Genomic DNA, 22,772 nt, shown 5'->3' with positions numbered 1-22,772 from the left:
TTTATTTTACAGTTAGGTTATAATATCTAAGACAAAATATAATCCTGTCCTCTGTCTTCCATCGCTGTGTTTAATCTGTGCAGCTAACAGGAGTGAGAAGAAATAATATATTTTTTATTTTTTATCACTGGAATCATTAGAAATGACTGAATAGCCATGAAGCAGACCAACCAAGGAAAAGAATTTCATAACTCTGTCAACAACCACACCTCAAGCCCACATGGGACCATGGAGAATCCTTAGTGAAATGTGTCAGTGGAATAAGTACCACCATTCAAAGTGTGATATAAGTAGAAGCATGGCACATACATTTATGCCACATTATACTTCATAATGAAAAGATAATGGCTTTGCTCCATCAATTGCAACTTCTAATGCCAGCAAACAGGCTACTTGGTCTCCAGACACAGAAGTGCCTATGCTGGGCCTGCACTATGTTCTCTTTTTTTCCTTTTCCTGTCCATTCTCTTTTATCCCATTCACCTTCATAATTCATTGGAAGTAACATTCTGCCATTATTTCCACTGAGTGATGACTTCTAGAAGCTCCCACCCTTCATGCCCTCTACTCTTCCTTTCATGCCTTGTATTTTCCATTGATGCTCTATGACAGTCAGAGGGAGCTCAGTACTGAGCAGCCAGATGTGGAGGCAGAGAAAGGGAGCTGCAACCAGGAAGGGACAAAGAAGCAGGATTTAGAGCATCAGTAGAAGACACTAGGACCAAAGAGTTGAAGGAGGAAGAGCTGCAGCTAAAAAAATACCCTTCTTCATTTATTTTCATGCAGACAAGGGCTGTTCATTTTTGTGATGCTCCCTTGGACTTGTTGTCTTGTGCCTTGAACAGGAGTTCATGCCTACTGGTGGAAATTTTTGAAAAATGTTCTCTGCTAGAAATCATTCCAGGAGAGGGAGCAATACAGGGGCTCTCTGCATCTTCCCCAGACCAGGGATCAGTCTAAGCAAGGTGTGGGGAGCAGCTGCTTCTCTCTTCCTCCTGGTTCTGGGAGATTGAAGTAGCAGGGCAAAGCCCCCCCCACAGCTTCCCAGACCAGGGAGTAGTTGAGCCTCCACAGCAAGGCAAAGCAGTGGGGCTACAGGCACCAGCCTTGAATGTGTGGTGTGGTGTGGGGGGAGGGGAAGGATTTCCCCTATGTGGCATGTTCAGAGTTGGCATTCTCATCCCCTTTCCCTTTTCTCTTTGGGAGTATAGTGCAGGGTATACTCCTTGGGAGTTTAGTGCTAGGAACTGCCTGGTTTGGGGAAGAGTCAGCAGGGCAAAGTGCCAACCCATTCCCTATACTGAGCAGTCCCTGGATCAGGCTGGGGTGGGAGGAATGTACAAGCATTCACCCTTGTGACAGAGCTTTTTTCTTCAGGCTGACACATGCAAGATCTTTTTCCTAGAAGGAGCATGTTTTTCCCAGGAGACTGTGAATTAATGCTTGCATGTTTGTGGTTTCTACCACAAAATGGTGATTCTCCAGTAGAAATGTAATGCCTGTACTTGGTTTTAGGTTAACACAGGGTCCTGCATGTGCTGTATGGTAATAGCACTGAATCTTCCTTCGCTTGCTCTGCTATGAATTAGAAGTAACTGTATTTTTATGTGTGGGGAGCCTAGTGGATTAAAACTGCGGGCAGAATGGGCCTGATTTCTCACTGCCATGTGTTGTCATTTACACGTGTGCAAAGAGGATGTAAAATGTTGCCAGGGCAGATTGGTATTATATTACATTTAGTTTGCATAGGTGTAAATGATTATGCAAGATATAAGGCTTGGAGAATCCCTCCCAGTAGGTCTGTGCCTATACTTCTTTAAAAAAATGATTACCTTTGTTTATGTAAATGATAGTGGCTTAATGTAAGTATATGAGCACGGTGTATGACAATTAACCACATTAGCTGTACTTCCTGCTGGACACTAATGATTCTCCCACTGGATGCTGTATACAGTTTTCCTCTATGAAAGCAGTGCTGCTTTGCTAAATAAAATCAACACAATCCACCAACACTTTTGGAAGCACAGATGCTTTGTCCCACTGTTTACTAACGAGGTTCACACTTAGATTAAAGCAGTATGTTGTGAAATCAAGTAACAGAATAAAACTCTGAACAACATAATGGTTTCAGGAATTTTTGAAGGGTTTTGATGGCAGAAATGCGTCACCAGGGCAAAATTAGAGTGTTTCTTACACAACATGAGAACCTGGGGCAATAGCACAATCTAATTTAAGCACATGTGTTTCTCAAAGCATCCAGTTTACTACCTTTTGGCTTCTGTCCTTCCCACACAAAAAAGGGGACTAAAACCTTCCCCCTGCTGAACAGTGCTAGATGCATCACCCTCTGGGCCCCATCGGTACCACTTCTTCAGTTGCACAGAAAAGGCTAATTTTGGGTGATGGGGTATATTTTTTATATAAAAGCTCCCAGGCATAATATGCATTGGTCTTTCAGACTGGCCATGAAATTTTTTTTTTATGCATAATTATCATTTTGAGGCCAGGCATGTCCATCCCCACAAATACACTGAATGTTATCCTTCCCAAATTCAGTGTACAGGACCTAAAAGCCTGAAGTGATTCTTGGCATAATTCCAGGCATCTAAAGGAGGTTGCAAACACAGTGGATTTCTCCTGATATATTACTTGCTATACAGTAAAAAGTACCATCATTATTATTTCACATGATTGTTTTAAGAAGCATGAGACTTTGTAACAAAATTTTGTGTTTTATCTTCAGTTGTTTGAGGTGAAAGAGCTCAGCGTCAAGAGCTCACACTTGAACTCTTTCAGTTCAAGGTGATAGAATCTGAGCTGAATAGATCCTTCTAGCCAAGTACTAAGCATATCTGTCTTCTTGCTTTATTGGTGTTTCAGTATAGCCAGTTACTGGTGGTCTCCTATTGAAAAGATTAGATTTACAATCCAGGATAATGGTCTGCTTGCTTATAGACACAAATTTTGGAAGGAGGATAACAAGTCCATAGTCAAAGGGATGCTATCAACTTGAAAACTAGTGAAGTTAAAAAATAAAGTAAAGGTAATTCATTCCATGTATTATATCTGCTCCTGAAGTTCACTGCTACCTCTAGACTATTATGGAAAAAAATTAAAGCATTTTTTTCTTTTAAGGATAGGGTTCACACAAACAACAAGGTAAATTGAGTATCCAGGGGAAACTTGGGCGCATCTACATGTACTGCGCAGTAAAATATTGTGTAGTAAGCTTTCTTGGGAGCACATCTACACATGGTCCCTGTTGGGAGCAGATTTGCTCCTTACTGGAGCAGCTTAGTACAGGGCTGCTCCTGTCCTTCTCTGCCTCCCTGCAGCAGCCAAGAGGATCTCCAGGATCCCCCCGGTGCTAGACCAGGGGCTGGCAAGGGCATAGGGCTGCCCTGCTTGGCATGGAGATGGCTGGTCTGAGGGGCAGGCAGAGGCTGGGAGTCCAGCCCCTGCCTGCCTCCTGTAGCACTTCTGAGCAGCGCAGAGCTGGCTGATCTGGGAAGCAGGTGGAGGCTAGGAAAACGGCTCCTGCCCCACCCTGGAGCAGCTCTGCATGGGGAGTCAGAAGTAGTACATAAGTGAAATTAAGAGGCTTGTTTAAATAAATTCACCTCCTTTATACCATTAGACGTGCCTTGAATTAAATTACATACACTGTAATACTATTATATTATTACATACACTATAATAACATCTATTACCTGTTTCTCTGATATCACTGCTAGACGTTATACATGTTTTTTAAGGTTTGTATTGACTATTATAGAAGGCAAGGTAGGTATGTACTTTTTATGCATAAGCTTTCCTATGCTTCTGATTAAGTTGCCCCGTATGGAAGCATATACATCTTTGATTTAGTTAGTCTATAAGGTGCAAATCTATCCTGCATTCTGTTTGGCTTTAGATTAGTATGGCTAACTACCTCCCTCTGCTCAGTGACTAGTATAGCCTCCCCACATCTCACTTTTCTCTCTTCACAAGCCTGTGCTTCTGAAAAAGTCTTCCTCTTTTGTTATTGGCCTTGTGTCTCTTTTCTTGTCTTTTACTCTTCAATCTTGTGCAAGTTTCTTCTATACACACTTACCTTCCTACCTACAGAAGTTTTTGTCTTCACCTTTGGTGTAGATTTTTTTTTTTTCCTGTATCCCACAAGGCAGTTTGTTTCTTGAGTTAGGGATCTGAAAAGAAGGGTGCAGAATGAATGTTCCCATATGTCCTGTTTTTTCTGGAACAGTCCAGTTTTAAACATCTGTTCTGCATGTTCCTTTGATTTGGTGAAATTAATGAGTTTGTCTTGTTTTTGACCCCACCAACTCTGTGGTGCTCCATTCTCCTCCACTCCTCACATGCACACTCTCCAGCCTGCTGAGACAAGAGGTTGGAGACAGGTGAACGTGCTAGAGACCAAGGAGGGGTGTATGCTTGTATGGGTGGCAGGGGGGGAAAGGGAAGCAGGGAGTGTCCTATCTTGAGATTTGGGAAATATGGTCACCCTATTTGAGCATAATTTAACTCCTGCCTTGCTGACAATGCCATAATCTGAGGGAGACCTATAGTGGTGAGTAAGTCTTAAAATGTTGACACCTTTAGAGTAGCCTAAGAAGGACAAATATAATTTCATGTCTTTAATGGAGACTGTTAGCATATGCTAGTTGAAGCAGAGCAGTTAGGTATTCATTTACTTTTGAATACTTTCATTCTGAAATGCAATCATAAGCATACATATATGCAAGCGTAGTTATTGGAACTCCATGAATAGCAAAATCTGAATAAGCTGATTTTCTACACAGTCAGAATCCCAATCAGTGGCCACTAGGTATGCATGTTTAGTTATTATTGTTAACAGCACGACCTGAATAAGCTTTTTTCTCCATAGTCAGTCCCCATCAGTGGCCAATAATTTCTGTGTTCAAACTAAGAATGAACTCTCCTTGCATTTCATCTTAATACATAGCAATGGATGTTGCTGGCATGTCAGTTTTTGAGGCTTCCTGCTAATTAATTGCAGCTTTTATGAAGGTGTATTAGTTTCTTCACAGACATAGAATGAGGTAGATCCCTACTCTGAAATGCTTATCAATGAAGCAGACAGAACAGATGATGGGAAAGAATATACCTTATAAGCAATGTGACTGAGCTGAAGTTTGGCACATGGCTGTACATTTTTTCCCCACTCTTTCCTTGCCCCCTCCCCTCCGCTTTAATTGCTGCCTCTTCCCATCTGTTCCTGATTTATCCCTCTGCTGTCCCTTCCTACTTACTGCCTCCCTGCCTCCTTTCCTTATCATAGACTTTGGACTGAGTGGAAGAAGGTGTGGTGATTGAGAAAAAAAAAGCATCTAACCAATAAGATGATGTCTCCAATAGTTCAAAGTGTCTCAAGATATCAGCACTGGGTTTGTTGAGTCTAAGGCCTCCATGCCTCAGCCTCAGAACTGCAGAATTAATTGGCCTGCAATTTGCAGTACTGAATTGACTGCTGGTTGCTTGAGTTGTGCAAACTCTTGCTCTCATTAGATTTTTCTCGAAAGAAGCAATAAATATATATTTTTGATAAATCAGTCTTTCTTTTGTTGCCATTGGTTGTTACCACACAGTTTGGGTCTCTAGCTTTGTATAATAAGTATTTAAATTTAGCAGTGTTTCAGTCTGTGTTTTTGTATTGTACCTATATATATATATATGTGTGTGTGTGTGTGTGTGTGTGTGTGTGTGTGTGTGAGTGAGTGTGCATGTGTGTGTGTATTAATCCTTGGCATTTCTTTTTTAAATTGGCCTTTAGTACTTTTACATACAGGAGGACTACAATATACTTGAAGATAAAATTCACTTCTACAAATTGCAGAGGGACAAAATTTGAACAAAATCACAGGATGTGTCACAATTGCTAAGATGTGTTCAAATGGGTTAGCCTTTTGGCTAAACTGGCTAACTGCGGCCTTGATGTCACCACGATCCACTGACTGGGGAACTGGCTCTGCGGTAGGACCCAGAGGGTGGTGGTCAACGGGAGCCAATCATCTTGGTGCGCCAGTGGGGTCCCACAAAGTTCTGTCCTAGGGCCTATACTGTTTAACATCTTCATCAATGATATGGACACTGGTGTCAGAAGCAGGCTGGCCAAGTTCGCCGATGACACCAAACTCTGCGGTAAAGCATCCACACCTGAGGATAGGAGGGTGATCCAGGCAGATCTGGACAGACTCATGAAATGGGCAGATGAGAACCTGATGGCGTTCCAACACCGAAAAATGCAAGGTTGTCCACCTTGGGAGGAAAAACCTGCACCATGCTTATAGGCTCGGTAGTGCTATGCCGGTTAGCACTACGGATGAAAGGGACTTGGGAGTCATGGTTGACTACAAGATGAACATGAGCCTTCAGGGTGATGCTGCAGCTAGTAAAGCGAGCAAAATGCTGGCTTGCATCCGTAGATGCTTCTCAAGCTGATCCCGGGATGTCATTTTCCCACTGTACTCGGCCTTGGTGAGGCCGCAGCTGGAGTACTGTGTCCAGTTTTGGGCTCCACAATTCAAAAAGGATGTGGAGAAGCTTGAGAGGGTGCAGAGGAGAGCCACGCGCATGATCAGAGGTCAGGAAAACAGACCTTATGATGAGAGGCTGAAAGTAATGGGGCTCTTTAGCCTGGAAAAGCACAGGCTCAGGGGTGATCTGGCGGCCATCTGTAAGTTTATCAGAGGTGCTCATCAGGATCTGGGGGAACGTCTGTTCACCAGAGCCCCCCAGGGGATGACAAGATTGAACAGTCACAAACTCCGCTGTTCAGGCTGGACATAAGAAAGAACTTCTTCACTGTCCGGGCCCCCAAGGTTTGGAACAGACTGCCACCGGAGGCAGTTCAAGCTCCCACTTTGAACTCCTTCAAGACACATTTGGATCCTTATCTTGCTGGGATTCTATGACCCCTGCTGACTTCCTGCCCCTGGGGCAGGGGTGGACTCGATGATCCTCCGGGGTCCCTTCCAGCCCAAATGTCTATGAAATCTATGAAATCATGTTGCTATAAAAATGAAATCATTTACATGAGGAGTGGGATTTTCCTGGCAATAGCTTCAAAAGGGCCAGTGCTAACAAGTAAATAAAATTTGGCAGTAGCAACTATATAATATCATAATATGAAAAATCCGTGTTTTAGAGAGTGAGCTGGTAGGATGAATGAGCAAACAGAACTCAGTTGTAGGTAAGTAGGTGTTTTCCTCATTTTTAAAAGGCATATAAAGCTATTTACATGCTTAACTCCCATGGATATCAACAGAAACTAAGCAACTAAATGCCTTAAAAATTTGACATTTAGCATGCACAACATAAAAGTAAATAAACCAATATGCCATAAGGAGAGAACTCCCATGTGTATGGGGTTCACTTCAGTACTTTGATCTCTTCATCATTACCCTTATCTTACCATAGACATTGCCAAGTAGACTTCTTGCAGATCTTCCTGTTCAAGAGATGGCGAAATGATTTGAGATAATTCACTTGTTGGTGGTATACCGTGGCCCTCAGACTAAAGATACTATAGAACTGTAAACTGTTTTTTATCACTGGGGATTAGGGTAGCCAAATGGATTTTTAATTTTGAGTTGAAGGTGGTTACACTGAGGGACCTTTATAAAGCTGTAACATCCTTCTAAAAAGGTGTTTATAGCTAGTATTTTATCTTTTCTATCTCTACAGTACTATTTTTAGAACTTCATTTAAAACAAAAATATTTTAATAAGCTATAATAAAGCAAATACGTCAGTAACTTGAAAACAGCAGTAAGTGCAGTTGGCAATAGATTACTATTGACTTCCATGGTTGCTTTATTAGAAAATATGCCAGTCATCTTCCTTGAAGCAGGTTTTTCTTTGCTAGAAGAAATTACATATTCTGTGATGGGAGAAATAGGAAGTGAAACAGACTAAAAAAATCACTTATCAGGTGATAAATCCAACAAGGACAGTGAGCCATCGCTGTTGAAAAGTTTGGGTTTTTTTCTTCCAAAGTCTGAAAATCTTTAAATGCCTTTAGTATATTCTTTATATCTTTGAATATAAAACATACTACAGATTAGAAACCTCAGGATGATGAAATGTGACTGCTTCAGCAACAGTCTAATGAAAAACACCTTCTGGGACTGATTTTGATTGGCACCTGCTTCCTAGTTAGGTTTTCTTTTACTGTATGTGAACTGCAGTGAATGAACCATAATACTTTCTGAGCCTTTCTGCATTGTACAGTATATAGGCATCGTGCCTCAAGTGCCTACAGTGCTATTAAAGCACTGGAAACCACTTGGTGACATATATAAGCTGACACTATGGCTAAGAACAGACGTTCAAAAAGCCCAAAGCAGAATCGTTCAAACCTATATGGGTTTCTGTAAGTGGTGTAGGTTAGCTCAGAAGTGAACAGAACACACATTTGCCCTTTGGTAGGGAGGGGCATGCAGGCTGCCTGCACTGGCCAAGGCCAGCAGGTTGGGGGCACTCCTGCAACAATTCCCAGGGGGCCCGGTGGGAGAGATTGCCAGAGACTGCTGAACACAGAAGAGCATATGAACCACCCTGATTGGTTGTTGGGTATAGGCAAGCGTACCCCCACCCCCTGCCATTACTGTGAACCCTCCCCCCATGCTCAGCCCTAGGCTTCTAGGAGAGTCCCAAAGTGAGTCACCATGGCACATGCCCCACCCTGCCACCACCAGCTGAGCTGCCAGGTATGCCATGGTGACCTGCTCTGGAGATCTCCTGGAAGCTCAGGGATGGGTGCAGGGGAGGGTTCACAGTGATGGCAGGGGCTTGGAGGCATGCTTGCCCATGCCCAGCAGCCAATCAGGTGTGGCCTGGGCACTTCTTAAAAGGAAGGATTGGACCCATTGGAGCTCAGTCCCAGTGGCAGTCAGCAGCAGGACAGGCCTGGCAGCTCAGGAGGCTCATGCTGGGCATTAGGGACTGGGGGGCTCTGCCAAGGGAAGGATTGGGAACCTCAGAGCTCCAGTGAACAGCAGGTGTTGGCAGGAAGCTGGGGAGCCTCCTTTTCTCTTGCCCAGCACAAACTTCCCACTGGCTGCAGCTGTCACCAAGCTCTACGGGGCCCAATCCTTCCCTCAGTGGAGCCCCCCATCCCTGCTTCCCTGTGAAAGCCTCCCAGGCTGCTAAATGTATCCTGCTGCCAGCTGTCACTGGTGCTGAGCTTCAAGGGGCCCTGGAGCCACCAAAAACCATCCTTCCTCCCAGTAGTAACTGAGAGTGTTTTAAGGCATTCCACCTGTAATTTGTAAATGCAGTTTGTCTACAAATATTCAAATGAATACTAGGGCTAGGCAAAGCTTCGGTCCCTGATTCAGCGGCAATTCAGTCCGATTTGGTGGCTGAATCTCTGAATCCAGATTGGATCAGAGGACCCTTTAATTTTTCCGAATCAAATTGGAACCCTGCAAATCAGTTTAGAGAGATTTGGAAAGATTTGGAGATTCAAACGTAGACACAGCTTTAAATGTTTTTTCTACATACCTCTAAGTAGCAGGGGGTTCATGAGTGCTGCGATGCTGGGGCACATGGAGTGTCCCACAGAAGCATGGGGGGCTCCCCAGTGTGCTCAGCAGCAGACCTGGAAGCGGACCAGAAGCACTTCCAGTCCACTTCTGGGTCTTCCAGGGAGCACGCTGGGGGCCCTCCCTACACCCCTCTGGCTCAGTGACTGGTGCCTCCTGGGTCGGGGGAGCACCTGGGTTCCCCCCACTGCCGATCGCTGAGCCTGGGAGGCATGGGGGAGGCCCCAGCATGCTCCCCAGCAGACTTGGAAGTGGATCAGAAGTACTTCCTGAGGGATGCTCCATCCTCCCCAGCATCGCAGTGATCACAAACCGCTCCTGCTACCTCAAGGTATGTAGAAAAAACTTTTAGAGCTGTGTCTATGTCTGAATCACTGGTTCTCCAAATCAGCATCGAATCTTCAGATTTGGATTTGGCTGAATCAAATCAGGGACAGTGATCCGAATCAATGAATCGAATTACTGCCCCTGATTCAGGCTGAATCCGAATTTGAATTGAATAGGGCCCACTTCGCACACCCCTAATGAATACGTACCCTTCTTATTTTCTAACCTATGAACACGTCACACAATATAGATGCTTTAGAATAAATTAATTATGAATCAGTTATCTTTATTTTCCACTTGCAGCTGGCTGGAGGCAGGAGATGAGGCTGGGGAGAGAGGCTGTGTTGGCTTGACTCTGTGACAACCCAGGGGTAGGACCCACCGGGCGCTAAGCCAGAACAGCCAAGTGTGGGGTGAATGCTAGTGCGTCTCTCTGCAAAGGGTGCTAACGGGGAGCCCCAAAGCAACCGGGCTGCTGGCAGAAAGTGACCCAATATGAACTGATGGGGCATCTGGTACAGAATTGCTATGTACTGGTCTAACCTAAATAGATTAAGTTTGAGTGCATATCGATCCAGGTCTACCTTAGACTGGGTTCTGCCATTTTAAAACCAGTCTGTATGTCCATAGATTCTGTACAGTTATGGATTTAGATTGGTTTCTGAGTACTTATAGCAGTAAAAGTGTAATGTCTGTACTAGGCCTATGTAAGCATCTGCATGGATTTGACTCCAAAAGTTGTGCAAACTTCCACTAGGCTTAATGAAAAGCCTGAGGTGGAATACTTAGGGAAGGGTTCTTCCTCTCGGCAAGGAATACATGTATTGTTTATTGCATTGTGCTTACTTTTCCATATTTTTGCTATCTTTATTTGCAAGGGATAAATTATTTTGATTGGATAGGAGAGAGTTTTCATTTAAAATGTATTGTTAGACTGGAAAAAATAAGACTCAATCTTTTTTATGATTTATGCCTGAAGGATTTAATTCTATCCACTAATTTCAGTTACATACCCATTTCCATTCTTTGTATTCCATACTTCTTTATTATTTATTTTGTGATGGTACCAAAAGTTCTCTGTCAAACATAAAGACACCATTGAGCTAGCTGCTGGAGTACACCACAGCAAAAGATGATTGCTGTCCCAAAGGGTGTCTTTACATGTGCTCCAGGATGGCAGGGTACTTTAATTAAAGCGACTCTGAGAGCTGCTGTAATGAAAGTGCCTCCAGTGTCACATGAATTCAGTGTCCCATGCTTCAAAATAGCGGTGGATGCACTTTAAGTAAAGCTTGTTCAATGCTAATTATGCTGAGGGTCATCTTAGTCCCTGAAGTAGGCCAAATTCCAGAGGGCACAAAGTTGTTTTCTCTTGGGCTGCATCTTTTGTACTGTGCAGCACTGAGTCTGAATGTCTCCTTTTGCCCATATGTAAAATAGGATATACATACAGAGGTACCAATGCGGAAGTCATTAATTCTTTTAAAGATATTTGCTAGGCTTGGTTAGAAGGCAGTATAGAAATACTAAGTATTATTAATTTAGGGAACTCCTTTCCCAATCTCAATTCTAAACAAGAATTGGTGAGATTAAGATGGAAGGATGTCTTTCCAAAACACAGAAGTAGATGAATTTAGGTTAGTGAAACTTTCTGGATCTGGTGTGGCAGTTGTTCTGGAAGCTGTTTTGATTCTTACCCTGCAGGCCTAATAAAATACACATATTTATAAAGATGGGAATATGAGTTCAAGCTCATTTTGCAGAGATCTATGGATGGATAGTCATAAAGACCATTTCAGTGCCCATAAGTTTTCTATGCAAATCTGTGACACATGTCAAATCTGTTCATTTAACATTCTATATAAACTCATGCTTCATGTTTGCTTTGATTGTTCTTATTTTCTTTCAAATTGATGAACTAAATTTTTACTTTCCTAAAGTTAAAAAAGGATAAATCTGCAATTAGGCCACTTTGGAGACACATTCTTTTCATTAAAAATTAAGAGCTATATTAAATGAATCCTAAACTGTTCAAATTACTTATTTATGCTTGCTAATTTTGTAATGCTTTTTAATTAGCGGTTGCTAATGTTATTGCATAGATGATGATATTATTTGGTGTAAGGAGGTAAAACCCATCCATGTAAACCAGTTGCACATTTCACCATTTTTTAATTTTAGAAACAGTATTTTTAGTAACTATAATTTCCACTGTTTAACAGAAGATACCATTTTAATGATCAGCGCAGATTCCTGAAATGGAGTTACTATTTATTAGTATATTTTTGTGATGTATACTACTAAAGTTTTGATTAGCCTTTTGAATGTTTTTAATCTTTATTTGTCAGAATTCTTATATCGCACTGTTGCAATATTTATACTTATCTCTAGCATAGAATAATGCAGCAGCTGAACATCAATTTCATTGTGAATGCAAAACCCCCATTTCCTATTTGCAATGTTTACTCTTTCCCTACAAGCACATTTGCACTTACTTTCACAGGTATCCATAGACATTTCCCAGAAATGAGACTTTAAAAACCTGCACTGGTTAAATAATGTATTTATTTACTGTCATATACATAGAATAGAGTAGTTTGGTTGTATTATAATAATTTTTTCCATGTACAAAAAGAAATTCTGTTTTTTTTCAGTGCAATTACCATAATGGAGGAGGAGTGGAAAATAATTGGTACTTGTGTCTGATCCTTTTCAAACTGGAATATAGGCCAGGTTCAATTATTCTGTTTAGTGGCAGTTTTGTCTAAATTTTTAATGTAGGCCTAGTGTGAGGCTTGTTTATTGTTAATTTTCTGCACACCTTCTCTAGAATTGACTTTTGTCAGCACTACAAATGACAAGCAAAATAATGTGAAAAAGCACAGACTGCATCTTAACTCAGGGTTGGCTATACAAGTTTAAGAAACTAAATGCACTTATTCAGTAGCTCCCATCTCTTTCAAGATCAGCTGTTCACTTACTGTAGCTTCCAAAGTGCTGCTATAAGGTATCTTTTCATGAATGATTCTCCTTCCCTTACAAATTATTAATTTTTTTTGACCCTTCTTAGCCTGTGCTGCTTTTCCTTCCTTCTGTCCTGTGTTTGCTTGTTCACAAATGCAGTGATTACAAAAGCAGAGTAACGTCTGAAAGACTGTGGTGGTGGTGTTCACATGACTAATACTGTGAAAGATAGCAAGATTTTTTTGAGCAGCTCCAGTCTACGCACAGTTGGTTCCCAGCTGACAGACAGAATGTGGGGTGGGCTTTGTCACCAGAACGCTGGGTACTGCATGCCCAGCTATGCTTGCAATTACACAGTGCCCAGAAACCTGCTGCTTATGTCAGGGTGCAGGCAGTTAAAACACATAGAAACTGGGTAGCTTTTTTTTTTCCTCTTCCTTCCCAGCAAAGGTTATATAATGAGGGGATTGCTGCTGAAGTAAAAGGGAAAATGAAGTCTTTGTTAAATGCCTTAACAAAGAAAGAAGGTAAGCAATGAAAGAAGAACACTTGATGTTTGAGACCTGATATTTTCTTGTGTACAGTTAATATGATCTGCTTCGTTACTCTATAATTAACCAATTGATGCAGTTTCTTTTTTCAAAATTCTTTTATGTGAAAGCATTCATTTAGGTAACTAATTATTAGATCTAAGATGTGTCTTACTTGTTTTAGCTTGTATCAAAAAACTCAGGTAGTTTATAGAAAAGGTTTTGCTTCCTAAGTAATTCATTGGAAGACACATAAGAAATATTTATCACTAAATGCTCCTTAATTGCCACTTCAAATATATAGATTGTTCGGAATAACATTTCAAGAGCTGTAGGAAAGTACTGTTTCATTCTTAGGTTTGACAGAAAGAAATAATCATTTGAAACTTAGAAGCATGAAATTAGTTCAGGTGTTTTCATGTCATTTTATATTTGTTTCTCCAAACAGGCTTACAATAGTAGTTCATAAGGTCTTGGAAATCATGGACTGTTAGAAGAATACTAAGTCCCACAGAGTTTAAAGCATGCATATTTTTGTTTTATCTTTTGTGTTTGTAGTTATTTTTTATTGTGAAAATAATAATGCAATGCAAGAAGTAGCTAAAAAAATATCCACCCACTTACTGTTTGCAGATTGCCGGGTAAAAGAAACAGTTGGGTGGAATATTAATCATTTTAGGCATAGAAGTGGTTATTTTTAACTCTTTCTGCAAATGATTTTTTGGGGCACATGTCTATTTGTATAATAAAGTCTTTCTTCTGTATTGCTTTAACAGAGAACAGATCCATGCCTTTATTTAAAAAAGTAGAGGTTAATTTTGCTTGCAGCTATCTCTTTTTAGGATTATAACATTGGTATCCAAAATTGGTAGCCAAAAGTTAATTTCAAAATGAAGATTTAAAAATCTATTCACATGAAGATCACAGTGGGCAAAGAATTTAATGTGAGACTTGGCGAGCATGTTAATAATTTTTCATTTGGAAGGGGATGCATATTTTGGTTCTCCTGAAACTTGTCCATGTAAATGTGCTCAGAAAGTCTCAGCTCATTCTGTCAATTGCTCCTCTGATATTTGAGCCATATGCAGATTGATTTAAAAAAATCTTCCAATAATTATAATAAAAATTAAATAAATATAATTATTTGTTAGTTCACAAAATGAATGGAATTGAAGACTCTACATTAGAATATTCACAGTTAAACTCATGAACAATTAGATTCTAAGGGTCAGATCCAGTTTCTACTGAAATCAAGAGCAAAACTCCCAAAGCCTTTTTGTAGGAGAAAGATTATACTTCTGATAAGCAGACTTGTATTTCAAGTACCCACAATATTTTGTATAAATAACATTTTCGGTCAATATTTTACCCTTAGCTACTGGATAAGATCTGCATGTGTTCAGTTAATCATTACCAGAGCACTGTGCTAAATATCAGAAATAAAGGAATATACAACCTGTACAGCCATACCATATACTAGACTGGCTATGTCAAGATTGTACTACAGATAGAGTATTCCACCAAGGCAGTAAATAATATGCAACAATTTAAGACCATATGTTAATTTTGGCAGTATGTGTTAGGAATTTTCCGTAAGAAGTATAGGTGAGCCTTCACCTTAACATGAGCCTTTCAGGGTAGTTACAGAAGTCCTTTAGTTAGTTAGGAACACAATTCCTACTAACTGTGTTAACGTGAGACATTTTTTTTAAATGGGCATACTTAAAAAATCAAATTCTCATAGAGGTTTTATAGACTACTGACATTTGTTTGTCAGTTTAGCACTCTTAAATCTCATTCTTTTTAACAGGCTTGTAGGTAAAGACCACTCCTCTTAATTTTGCTTAAAATAAAATATTATAAAACAATGTTATAAAAAATATTTTCATATATGTACGGGGTTTTTGGGTAGTATTTATAAGAAAAAACTTATCTAAATAAGATGTTCAACTAAATGGAAATTTTACTGTCTTTTAAAATGTGATCCTTTAGGATCACAGTTAATCAGGAACTGATTCTAGTGAAAATTACATGAGTAATTCCATTCTTTTTGCCTGCAGCTATACCTTCATCTCCTGTTTTGAAAGTGTGTATAATGGTATTGTGATGTTAAAACACTTTCTGTGTTTCACCCCAGAAGTGGCTGCAATCCAGAGGGATAAAGTGATTCTGGTGTATATTGATAACTATGGTGTCATCTGTATTCTATAGTATGAGTATTATTATTCCATTTAATATAAGTGTGTTGAGTACTCAGTCATTTTTCAAGCTGACTGGTATTATAAATATATAACATTTTCTGTAATTTTTTCCTTTTAACTGAAATATAATTTTGGAAAGTTGCAGTGCACCTAATTGGCTCAGCAAATTCTTCTTAACAGTAGCAGGCTGACTTTTGTTAATGATACAGTTAATTTGCATGTGTAGACTTCTACATTTGGATCCAGTCCTGCAATTCCTAGGATTGTTTAATCGGAATTAATAGGATTATTTGTATGAGTAAGAACTAGAATAAGCGTTTTTGGAATTAGACCTTTTATTAATTTATGAGATCACAAATAACATCAACTCTGATGTGCATTAGAAACCTTTTATTTGGAAACTACTTCCTTAAATTGCACTTAAATTGACTCACTACTGCAGAAAATGGAGATTCTTGGTATGTAGCATTTACTTATAGGAGCAGAGCCAGAAGTGTAGCATTGTGCCATATTGGACTAGTGTGTTTTCAGGTCTAGGTCTCTAATTTTGTATTTATTTTTTATTGTGCATAATTAGTTAAATGACATATTTCTGTGTTCAGATTTGGATGCATATGGGTGTGGAATTGAGCATATTACCCCAGGACACTGCACTTTTTGTTCTACATACACTAGTAATAGGTGCAGTAGAAATGTCTAGAGTAGAATGGCAGACAAACACCTAGGAATTGTATCAGTGTAATGGAATTCTAAGAGGAGAAGAATCTATGCCCTCAATTTTTAACCTGGTAGGCGAATATAAGGTAGCCATTAACACTAAAGATTTCCAGCGGAGGCTTGAATTAAGAATGCTTACTCTCAGTATAGGTCTTTATAGAAAAATGAGTCCAGAAGAAAGTACAAGGAATAAGTTTGTGTGAGATCAGCTAAGTTTGCTAATCTTGTGTGAGGATGCTTAAGTGAGAGAAAATGGTGATGAGAATCAACCTAGGCAAAAATCTATATATTTGTTATTACTAGACCATACTTCAAACCATTTGTTGTACTTTTGTACTTACACCATTGATGTTTCCAGTACTGTGGTGCTTAACTGCTTATTAAAACCAGTAAGTATGTTACATGTGAAAGCCATTTACATCTTTAATTACATTTTAAATATTATCCCATTATTTAGCGTGATTACATAATCAGTTGAGGTAGATGTTTCTCACTCTGTATCATCTCCTAAGTGTCAGGAAGAAGTGCCATATGTTGCTCAATCTTTTTAAGGAATGATAAATATGCATAAATGGTAAAATCAAATATGATTACCATAGTTGTTTTTCCTCCCTGTTTATATAGTGCCATTTAGAGAGGCTCCTACCTATTCAAACAGGAGACGGAGGCCCCAGAGCACGTTGTCAGCACCTCGTGTCTTGCTTCGCTCTAACAGCGATAACAACCTGAACATCAACAACATTCCTGACTGGTCAGCCTCATCTTCTGCTTCTTCACACCGCAGCCTTTCACCACATCTACTTCAACAGATGCAGAATAATCCTAATGGAACTGTAAAAACTGTTGGGAGTTATACCCCATCCTCTCGGAGCAGGTCGCCATCATTAAACAGACTAGGGGAGGATGCGAAAAGGCAGCAACACAGGCACATCAGGTGATGTTTTTCAGTGTTCACATGGTTTGTAATTTTGCATTTTGTCAGCACAGTTACAGTGCACTGCAAAGTATTGTACTGCATTGGACCACAACAGTCATTTAAGCAGATTTGCAGTAATATAGGTCTATCTTGTGCTCTAGTCTTCTCTGAAAATTCTAATAAGACTCACACACATTGGACCAGTCTTCAAAAGCTGGAGTACTTAACTCCTCCCACCCCTGATTTCATACACTTCAATCTACTACAGGACTTCCCTCACAAAGAACAGGAGGATCTTGCAGTTAATCTGAAGTTTCCCAAGGCTAAGTATAAAAGCCTGAGCTCAAAGCTCAAAAAGCCTGAGCCTGAATTGATTCAGTCTTTGCAGGTTAGTCTAACATGCGTAGATTGAACCAATTTGCAGGTGAATAGACATTCACTTTTGATTCTGGAAATGCAGGCACATGCCTGCAGTGGCTCAGGTCACCAGCCAGGGGTGGTAGAGCAAGCCATTCTTTCCCTCCTGTAGTGGCCGAGGGAAGCTGAGCTGAGGGGGGATGTGGCCAGGCCCCGGCAGGCTAACTGTGATTGGGGAGGGGTTTAAACCCGCACCCTAGCCTGCAGGGACCCCTGCTGGGATGTGCCTGGAGGGGGAGAGGGGAAGGAGTCCTTGCCAGACTTTTTTGTGGGGGAGGGAATGCGGCCAGACCCCAACACGTGGCTGGCACTGAGCAGCAATAGTGGGGGCATGGCCAGACTCCCCGTCCCCCCACCCAAGGCAGGGGAGAAGGACGAGGAGGGGGAGAGCCCTGTCTACCGCAGCAGCTGGGCAAGGGGGGCTGGGAGCAAATCTGGATGCGCAGCTCCCATGGCCCCAGCCCAAACTGCAGCCAGCTGGGATGAGCCCCCATGGACTGGCCCTGCCATCCATCCACCTCACTTGGAGCTGGGAGTGGGCTGACCTGGGCTGGCCTATGGACACTGCTGAGGGTGGGCGCATAGGAGCCAGGCCCTTCCCAATTTGCTGCAGCTCAGGCTGAAGCTCACTCACTTGGCTTGCTCCCAGACTGGCTGCGCATGTTGTGTTAACTGTGCCTGCAGCTGTCTGGGCCAGCTTGGATGCACTGGCAGGGCCGAAGCCCAGCAGCCATCCACCGGGTGCCCACAACCACTGCTGCGCCCCCTTCCCGTTGTTGTTCCTCTGCAGCATTCAGGGGGTGCGGTGGCTGCAGACACACGAGCCCCTGCAGCAGCCACCTGCTGGGCTCTGGGTCTGATGGTGCCTCCAAACTGGCCCAGGCAGCTGCAGGCACAATTAACGCATCCTGCATGGCCAGTCCAGTTGCAAGGCGCTTGCCCGCAGCTACAGCAGGATTGCCTCGGTGCTGCTACCTGACCAGCTGCTACCCTTGCACACCGGGCTGGGCTGTCATGGAGCTGCAGCTGGCTGGGAAGGGTCCCACCCCTGTGGCCCAGCCCGGGCCAGCCCTGCTATCTGCTATCCTTGGATGGGGCTGAGTGGGGCCAGCTGCAGGTGCTGCTGAGGTTGGGTATGGAGTGGCCAGCCCAAACCATGGGGGCAGGGCCCTTCCCAGCTAGCTGTAGGTCCATGACAGCCTGGCTTGGCTTGGGAACAGGGAGCAATCTGTGCGCGCAGCTCCTGTGGCCTCAGCCCAAGCTGCAGCTGGCTGGGAAGGGCCCTGCACCCACGGCCCAGCCCAGCCCAGCCCAGTCCCTCCACATCTACGCTCAGCAGAGCCTACAGGCCACCCCGGCTCAGCCCTCAACCACAGCCTGAGCTGGAAGCGAGGCAGGCAGATGGCAGGGCCATGCTGACCGATGTCTGGCCAAGCCCTTGCCCCTGCTGCTGTAGCAGCAAGTGTGGGGGTTATGCTGATGGGCTGCTCTGCCTGGCCAGGCAGACCCTGGCTCCAGTCCCCTGGGGGAAGAGGGGAGAGTCCTCCTGGGCTCTTTGCCTTAGGGGGCTATGCCAGGCCAGCATCTAGCCACGCTCCGCCCCTGCTCCAGCTAGACAACAGAGGGGCAGGGCTAGACCTGCTCTCTGGAACAGATAGCACAGCCCAGCCCAGGGCTGCAAAGCATGCTGGGGTGCTGGGGGACTCTGATTTAACTTAAAACAGGAAGGGTTTTGGGACGGAAGTTCCATAAATTGTTTGGAACACGATCAGTCAAGTTTGATACTGCATTCAGCCAGGTTTATTTTAAGCCTGTTTTGGACATTTTGAAACTGGTTTATGTGCACTGAACATATGTTCTGTTACAGGTTTAAACCAGTTTCTGATCACTTAACCTGATTTATGTGTAATTTCCATCCCTAGTCTAAATCCAGGCTGATTTGGACCAACGGTGGAGGGGTTTCCAAGGCAGTAGCCACCCTGTCACTCATAATTTCTTTCTGACAGGCTTCTTTAGACGTTTCCAATTGCTTGCATATATTATATGATCATATCAGCTATAATATTTCATGGGGAGACCTGCTATGGCTCTTGTCTGTGTTGGAGTGCTTTACTGGAAAGCTGATGGAGATCACGTGGAATGTATTTAAGTTGGCTTCCTCTATCCTTCCCCCACAAATCAGTGAAAATGAAGACACTCTTACATTCAGCTCCACAGCCTCTTGCACTACTATATCACCTTTTTTGCAGATGAGCACTGAACAAATAGGGAAAAAGGAGAAGATTAAAAATCTTGCAGGCTGGATAAGAGGTTGCATGATAGGAAAAAAAAGGGAGCAGCAAGAGGTGGTGGTGTTTCTTTTTCACCATTTTTGGAGCACTTTAATGACTGTGGGATTTCAATGCTTGATTTTTTCCCCTTGATCTCTGAGTGTTACCAGTAACAGCCCTCTCAACTTGCCTGTGGGCCATGTTCCATTGGATAAAAAATCCTGCCTTACTAGAGTGAGGTGGATATTTATGTAAGTTGTAATATAACAAATAGTTAATCACCTCGATATTAAGATCACATTAATACGAGATTAAAACCTCTCAGTCCACTCCAAAATACTGCCTCATGAACAGACTATTACAATGTAAGTAAGAGGGTGAGAAACACACACAAACTTAGAATTTAAATGCAGGTGAGTAATTATTCTAAATGAAGTGGTCATCCAAAACAATAGGCTTTGTCTGTCAAACTTCCTGATTTCAAAGGCTACTGCTATTCAGTTTGGAAAAAAGAAAATGAATGGTTTTTGAGTAATGCAACAGACCTATGATTGACATTAGTATGTGTTATGAATCCATGTCTAAATTTTCTAGACATTAAAACCAAATATAATTTGACTGACGTGATTACTTTCTATGATTTTTCCCATTATTCTTCACCTAGCTTTCTCTCCCTTTTTTGGGCTCAGGCACATAGTTAATAATCATGTTTTCTGATAGCAGCAGTGGCAGTACTGGAGTTTAGTGTGTTATCATTATGATCTGTCTGAAGCATATAATATCAGTTACTGCAAAAGACAGTAAGCTAAACTGGTCAGTATTGCGAAACCTCTGTACCAGTATTGTGTGTTACAGTTTTTACACCAAGTCATTCAGTTTTTACCTTAGGCCTGTCTTCCGTATAAAGAACCACATGGGCAGATATTTGTATTCCATAGACACCAAGTAACTTGAACATGGCTCCAAGAAAATGCAGGGATCCATGTCCAAATTCTTTATTACAGGATTGGGCACTTACTCCTTACAGTTGGATGGGAAGTTTTTCCCTTTTTATTAGGGTCTGTCTTGATCAAGCCATTAAAGAATTGGCTTCTAATTAAAATATGACATTATCAGAATAATAGATCTCGAGGTTACTAGAATATACCATTCATTGATTTTTAGAGCAGGGCAAATACTTTAAAAACTTTCTGTGAATATTAATTCATCTTCTAAAAATGAATTTGCTTTGGCTGTATCCGTGCCCCTTCTGTCCTTGCTGTCTGTGACCATATGAGTTATTGAGTTTTGCCTAGCATAAATGTCAGAGGAAGCCAGTTCCATAGCTGAGAATTTGTGGAAACCAAATATTAAATCCTCATACTTCTGTATTTGATCTGGAACGACTTGAACACTCATCCACCTGGCGGGTGGAGGAGCGTTCCATTGATCCCAGTGATCTGCAGAGAATATGCTGGTGGTCCAAAGAGAGCTGTCTGGTCCCATGGTAACAGCTTTCATTTTCAGCTTCTAAGAGCTGATGTTACCTTTCTAAGCTTATTTTTGTGTAAGCAGTTTTGTTAAATTGTGGAAGGAGTAACTAAGTATGCTGCCAAGCTGTAACTTCCAGTGGAAAGGGAAGAATTGTTGGTCTCTTCTCTTGCTATTTGCAAATGGTTTACTCACATAAAATTGTTCCCCACTTTAGCTAAACATGCACTGTCAATGCAACAAAAGAATGAAAGGGGCAAAAATAACCAAAAAGGAGTATCTTGATCACTCCAGTGTCTCCAAAATCAATTTAACTGTCAGTAAATCTGTATCTGAGCATCTTCTTCCTGGGTCAGCTTCTTCAGCATGGACACATCATTCAGGGGTTTCTCATCCCTGTTCTTTGAAAACCAAATCTGTTTATAACTGAGATTAAACTCAGCTTCTCTACTTCTTTTTTTGAGGAAGGAGGATTTTCTTATGTCTCCATTAACCCTTTTTCATTGGATGCATAGGATTAATACACCACAAGGGAAAGTTTCTTGTGTAATCACAGCTGGGATGGGCAGCATTCACAAACCAGTATGTCCAGAGGTGCAACACAGCAGCTTTGTGTTCTGGACAATGGCAGAGCATGGGACAACAGGAGCTTCTGGCTAGCTAGCACCAGTGGCAGCTACTATTTTTTGTACTCAATCCCTATGTTAGCACCTGGAGCTGCTACCCCAGTTTTCCCACCTTAGTTAGGCTACTAAGGGCTCTTACACAAGTTACATATTTCACATGATCTGGCCCCTGAAAGTGCTCTACAGTCAGGACATAACACATATTCAGGGCTGCAGATTGCTTTTAAAAGGGCCAATTGTGTGAAATTAACCCTCAGCAAATCAGCTATTAGCTGAAGGTGCTATAGAACACAGGTCCTTAGGAAACGTGTTCAGATTCCCTCGAGGATTCATTTTTCATGCCTTTGCAGGGCTGGGCTGGTGCTCAGACCAGCGAGCACTAGCCTGGCACCACCCCTGGGGCGGTCAGCAGGGGATGGGGAGAGAATTTCATAGATTTCATAGACATCAGGGCTGAAAGGGACCTCAGGAGATCATCGAGTCCAGCCCCCTGCCCAAAGGGCAGGAAGTCAGCTGGGGTCATAGGATCCCAGCAAGATAAGCATCCAATTTACTCTTGAAGGTGTTCAATGTAGGTGCTTGAACCACCTCCGCTGGCAGACTGTTCCAGACCTTGGGGGCTCGGACAGTAAAGAAATTCTTCCTTATGTCCAGCCTGAAACGGTCTTGCAGGAGTTTGTGACCATTCGACCTAGTCATCCCTTGGGGCGCTCTGGTGAACAAACGTTCCCCCAGATCCTGGTGGTCACCCCTGATAAACTTATAGGTG

General features: G+C 42.1%; 1 protein-coding gene across 3 annotated transcripts in view; it reads left to right on the top strand.

Moving 5' to 3' along the window:
* SHANK2 (SH3 and multiple ankyrin repeat domains 2) overlaps positions 1 to 22,772 on the top strand; it is a 736,911-nt gene that overhangs the window by 315,947 nt on the left and 398,192 nt on the right. For all 3 annotated transcript variants that reach the window (XM_090032909.1, XM_090032907.1, XM_090032908.1), the window contains exon 12: positions 16,929 to 17,238. In XM_090032909.1, the coding sequence (XP_089889035.1) occupies positions 16,929 to 17,238 (310 nt within the window). The remainder of the gene's footprint in view (positions 1 to 16,928; positions 17,239 to 22,772) is intronic.

Source organism: Crocodylus siamensis, chromosome 2 (genome assembly GCF_052110815.1).
Source record: "Crocodylus siamensis isolate JL-2025a chromosome 2, ASM5211081v1, whole genome shotgun sequence".
In the NCBI taxonomy this organism is placed as follows: domain Eukaryota; kingdom Metazoa; phylum Chordata; order Crocodylia; family Crocodylidae; genus Crocodylus; species Crocodylus siamensis.
The sequence above is the reverse complement of the archived record's forward strand: the minus strand, read 5'-3'. Positions and strand labels throughout refer to the sequence as shown.